Source organism: Nymphaea colorata, chromosome 10 (assembly GCF_008831285.2).
Source record: "Nymphaea colorata isolate Beijing-Zhang1983 chromosome 10, ASM883128v2, whole genome shotgun sequence".
NCBI lineage: Eukaryota > Viridiplantae > Streptophyta > Magnoliopsida > Nymphaeales > Nymphaeaceae > Nymphaea > Nymphaea colorata.
The window spans coordinates 10,111,285-10,117,284 of record NC_045147.1 but is presented as its reverse complement, the minus strand read 5'-3'; the positions used below and the strand labels follow the sequence as shown (position 1 = coordinate 10,117,284).

General features: G+C 38.2%; 1 protein-coding gene across 1 annotated transcript; it reads left to right on the top strand.

Moving 5' to 3' along the window:
• Positions 1 to 219: 219 nt before the first annotated feature.
• On the top strand, positions 220 to 1,073 carry LOC116262827 (calmodulin-like protein 30). Its single transcript, XM_031642338.2, has one exon. It carries the CDS (start codon positions 269 to 271, stop codon positions 851 to 853), a length of 585 nt encoding a protein of 194 aa, XP_031498198.1. The 5' UTR covers positions 220 to 268; the 3' UTR covers positions 854 to 1,073.
• The last annotated feature ends 4,927 nt before the right edge of the window (positions 1,074 to 6,000 follow it).

The following is a 6,000-nucleotide window of genomic DNA, read 5'->3' as shown; positions in this document are numbered from 1 at the left end:
AAGTCATTGTTAGCGTTTGCAGACATGCCACAACATTCTCAATACGAAGATATCTTAAAGTCACATATGAAGGAGACAGCACGGGTGAACAGGGAGCTACCAAAATGGCATCTCACAACTTGCACTCAACCACTTCGAATCTTCACTTTTTAATTATACCTCTGTTGTGGAATAAAGCATCGTCACTGATATGTATAAATAAACTTAGAACTTCGGGTTTCATCGCAGCAGTTTATCTTCACAATCACCTCTACCACTCATCTCTTTTATGACAACCACAGGAGATCAAATGGGAAGACTAAGCCCAAGATCTCTTTTCTCTCGTCGTGGGAGCTCCAAGCAAGTTCCAGATTCCAAGTCACCGAACCAAAACAGGATGATCAGTACTTCTTCTTCCTGCACCAGGCTTTTTCAGCCTAACAAAGAAGAAATGAAGCGGGTCTTTGCAAAATTCGATGGCAACAGAGACGGCAAACTATCTGCAGAAGAGCTCGAGCGTGTCCTCAAAGCTCTCGGCAGAAACAACAGCCAAGCAGAGGTGATGGAGATGCTGCAGGTTGCAGACACAGACTGTGATGGCTTCATTGATTTCAAAGAGTTCATGGATGTCGTTGGCATGGATGGTGGGGTGAAGGAGAGCGAGATAGAAAGTGCATTCCATGTGTTTGATTTGGATGGGAATGGGAGAATCAGTGGGGAGGAGTTGCACCAGGTTCTCAAGAGGCTTGGGGAGAGGTGCAGCTTGGAGGAATGCAAGAGGATGGTGAAGGGAGTAGACAAGAACGGGGATGGTCAGGTTGACATTCAAGAGTTCATGATGATGATGACCAAAAACATGAAGATGGTTCATTAATTGTTCTGCTTACTGTAATATACAGATACGTGTTCTATATCAAGAAAATAGATTTTAGGCATATATACAAAATAACCCCCTACATATAGTGGCAAAATCAAGTTTCTTGTTAGCAGAGCATTTGCTTCTTCACGTTGGTGCCGTTTATAACATTTCTATGTTGATGGTACTAATATTAGTATGTTGATTTCACTGTTTATGGAATAATTAGATTTAATTATGAACGTCTTTGTTAAGCGCATAAAATATCATATATGTGGTATCGAACAACCATGAAACTTGCTTGATTGTGTGCTTGTATTGCAAAGAAAAAGGAAAAAAAAGGGAATACTATGTACTTAATGTCTTCACAACCAACTCTCCTTCCATCCATCAAGCGATCAGAATTAATTGAGTTTGATCTTGTTATATGCCGTCGATCCCCTTGCTAACTTCACGCATATGCCAAAATCATGTTTAACCAAGAAGCATAGTTACAGAAAACACGTTTTTAAAAAAAAAACAAAAAAATTTGTGATAAATTAATCGGCCATTTAAAACTTTAAAAAACGTGCTTTTTTTAAAAAAAGATGTTAAAAACGAAAAAAAACACGTTTTTAATGCGTTTTTGACGAGCTTTTTTCAGTTTTTCATGTTTTTCAGTTTTTTAATGTGAAACAGTTTTTTTTATTTTCTATTTTTTATTTGTTGCAAATCTACTTATGGTTTGATGTTTACGTTATTAGTTTCTCACTTATTTTATTTTTCTCATACTTTTAGTTTTTAAAAATTTTTAACAAGTTACCGTATTTTTTCCTTTTTTTCAAGCTCGCCGTATTGTATCCGAGAAAAACCTCACCGTTTAAAACTCCGAGACGTTATTTGAAACGTTAAACCCAAGCGCATCAGGCAACATTGTAAATGCACAAAATGCGGCTAGTGTTCCAACCAGTATTTCAGGTTACATAGCATATCCTAAGATACGTTACAGAGCATAACTATAAAAAAAGACAATATGATACACCTGTGGAACTAATTAATTCAAATACATAATTTTATTGTATCTGGTGCAACCTTGATACTTCTCTGTATTTTTCCATTACAATAAAGTATAAGATGCATCTTATATTATACCCTTAGAAGAAAAGTGAAACAAAGGTTGGTTGAATTAAGTCTCTCATGAATGACATTCTACGCTTTCGAAGTTGAAAAGCAAACTTTACTTGATGGTAAAGGGCCTATTTATATCACTCAATTAAAATGAAAATTTTCAGATTTTATGAACATTAACTTGTTCCAAGCCTCTAAAGAGTAAATCATGTAGTATTTATTTAAGTGGTCTAATTTAATTATTTACAATGAAAGCGTGCATGTTGTAGGTAGCATATATTTGTTATGTTTGTACCTTAATTCATTGATTTTCTTTTTTCCTATCTTTCCTGATCTGTAAAAGTTATACAGCCCAAGTTTTCGCAGACCATTTTAAATGGCCCTTGAGAAAAATATAGGTCTCTTGACTCTCTTCCCAGACTTTATGCGTCTAATTTTGAATGACACATTCGGGATGCTTTACACATTTTACAACATTTTTTCCTACAATCCATTTAGTGCTCAACAGCCACCGTCATGATGAGAACAACTGAACTGAACTCTCTTTCTGCCCTTAACATCTGCCTGTGCAAAAAGCAAAAGCCGTTATTTCATAACTGAATGAAAATAGATGTTCAAATAGCTGTTCTCACCGTATTATGTCATGTAGATCTTAACAAATATTAAATAGTAAGAGTAGATGGTATTGCACGATTATTGCAATCTGAAGATATGGAGTCCAACAGAGATCTTTTTTGGTGATCACATCCACAGAAATGAAATAATTTCCCACTATTCATGAAAACCGTTTGTCATCAATATCAAGCTGCATTCGAATCTAGCTAGCATAACTGCAGGATAATGGAGCTGCGGAAATTTTTCATCATAATATGTTGAAATAGTACTGTTAAGAACGAATCTCTCTCAATATCAAGAAGAGCAGAAAACAAACACATAATAATGGAAAGATTTGCGTGGTTTGGAAAGACCAAGTTCTCTTTACATCTATGGCCACACTGAGTCCCCACAGTTTGGAACAAGAACAGTTGATATTATCCTTCTAATAGAACAGGATTTTGGGGTAACACCATAAAAATAGAAGATCACAATAATGCGCCTGACTTAGTAAGTTAGATCTGCATAAAAACAGAGGAAGGTTATTAAGTTGGGATCAAGCTCCACACTCCAACAAATACTACATACATCTACCATTCTACGCTTTTCTTTTCTTGAACATTTCACAATATCACACTTCTTGCCATGGCCATGGAACTTGAATGACTGCCCATATTAAGGTTTTCTCTTTCCCACTAAAAAGCCAGTGCCTTTCACATAATTCAGTGAAAGGTAAGTCTTGGATAGTCATGGAAAATCTTTTGGCTGAGATTCCCCAGCTATCATGCTACAATGGCTCCAATCCAGGATGAGGAAGAACTAGGCAACTTACTTTTGGAATGAAAATTATGCATAAAAGATGCTAAAAAAATTTCCAGCCTTCACCTAGCTAGTTTCTCTGCCTTCTTTCACTAAATGCAAAAGAGAGAAACCAACGAAACCCCAACGTTTCGGAAATGAAGAATAAGACTAAAGGAACGTACGTAACTGTGAATTTGATGCAAAAGAAGAACCTGCCAGCCAAACTGAACCAACCAACTAAGAGAAGAAAAAAGGAGTAAGGTTTACAGGTGTAGTCTGCCAGATTCCCTATCTGAAGGATGCACAGAAACAAAGACTGCTCGCTGAAGCCATGCCATCAGTTTGAAATCCACTATTGATTGCAGAAAACCGTTGTGTTTCTTATGGCTTCAGAAGGGAGCAAATATCAGGGAGAGAGAGAGGGAAAGAGATAAAGATTAACGAAAGGTGATACTGTGTAGGACGAAGTTGCTGGAGAATATATGCTTCTCGAGTGTTGGCATTGATGGGAGGCAGAACAGTGAAAGTAGAGGGATGAAGCTTCGGAATAATTTGGTCATTTTGGTGAATACAACCAACAATATGGAAAAAATTAACCACCTCAAACAAACTTTTTAGCCAACACACAGTCATAAGACCCCAAACTATTAAGCTTATGAATTTGACAGTATCCAAGAACCAGAAACACCCTATTCTCCTAAATCACAATTCACCTACAGAAGTTTTGACTTTGCACACCTTGACTAACCGCATAACATTAATCAATAAAATCTAAAAAATGCATAGATACAAAAGAATCATCAATAAAGGAAATTAACAAATTTCAAGCAAAAACCGTGCTGTACGAAACATATTGAGGTATATACAGCACTATCTGTAAAAAACTGCATCCAGGTAGTCTAAGGCTCTCCAAAACCTAACGAAAGCTTAGCAGCTGATGTTCCCTTCAAAGCCAAAAAAGGTTTCAAGTACACGGCCAACAACTCAACCCTTTGTCAATGATTGCTGATTGACAACATCGTAAGTGTAGGGATGTTTTTGAAAATGTTGGCAGGGCAGGGGAGGATTCCTGCATATATCAAGCATTAGACAAGGACCAACCTGCAACCAACTCTTTCTCTCTCTCCCCAGCATGTGCAGTAAGAAGCTTCTTGAATGTTTTGCTGGTGAATCTTGTCACTATGTCCACAAACTTTCAACATGACTACTACTGTTTCATCAATTTTGAACTATTAACTTTCAGTAATAGATTAAGAAAGCGCCCCAATGTAGACGATATACTCATTCCATAGAACAAGAACTGAATGATTAGACGTTCAAAGTTCAAACTCTAGAGTTCACATGCCTGTTTTTTGGTAAACAAATAGTCCTTTCACAAGAGCTGTGATATGGAACAACTTTCCAGCCTATACGCTGGAAGTAACATAGCACACTACTTTCAAGTTGCATTCTCTAGAGATGCAAAACAGGCCACTGCTCCCATGCAGAATCCCACTGCCAATGATTTCTTATTCTGGAGATTCGATATGCCACTTGTTTGATTTGAAAACAATTGGAATAACTTCATTATTTTGACAAGCGAATCAGGAAAAGCAGATAATTTCGGTGACTCCATTAAAAGTGATTCTTTTAACAGTTATGTCTTTACAACTCTGTATATTCGGCGGCCCCTTTGGGGGAAACTCATCTATTTCTAAAAGTTGCAGTGGTGGAGGACCTGATTGTAGTGGTGAATACAGTTAACTACACAGGATTTAACATGCTCATTAAGATGATGTTGCTGTTGTTCTTCATTGTCAAAACTATAAACGATGATGCCGCTGTAAGAGTTAGAGATCACACCATTGGTTCCTACTGTAAGCATTTTAGAAGAAGAGATCATGACAACGATGATAGAGAATGTGGGGTCATATGTCTGCTTTGATGCAGGGCATGAGGGCTTTATTTTCAATGATGGTGAAAGAATATCGCAACAGAATTGGTCAAAGAAGATAGGCCGGTGGCCGGCCTAACTTTCGCCATATCTTGTATTGATAAGGACGAATAATAGCTGTCAGCACCGAGTGGAACAGTATATATCTCAAGAAGAATCCATAGCACCATCTGTGTATCGATAATTGAATTCGATTCTCTTTCTTTTCCAAAAAGGAAGAATGGAATACTTTCAGAAAGTTTAGCATGCCGACCACGCTCAAAGGAAGAAGCATAAAATGATATCAACCCCCGACATCGAACGAACAACTGAATTGATCCAATTCATCTGAAGGCAGAAAGATCAGAAAAGGAAGAGAGATCGACCATGACGATCGTGATGAAGCAGGTGGGAGTGCCAACGAAGCCGACGCTGTCGTTGGAGGACTTCAAGAGGTGGTTGAAGCAGTTCGACCACAACGGCGACAACCGGATCAACAGGAACGAGCTCCGATCTGCCATGAGAACTGCCAGCGTGAGGTTCACGTGGCTCAAGAGCGGCGAGGGCATGAGAGAGGCGGACACCAATAAGGATGGTGTCCTTGATGATGCCGAGTTGGAGAACTTGGTTGCCTTTGCTGAGAGGAAGCTGGGCATGAAGATAACTGCTTGTTAATTTAAGAACCAATCAATCCACCACCATCGTCATCATTGTCTGGTAATCAAGTAAACTAAAGGGTGCGCTCTCTCTC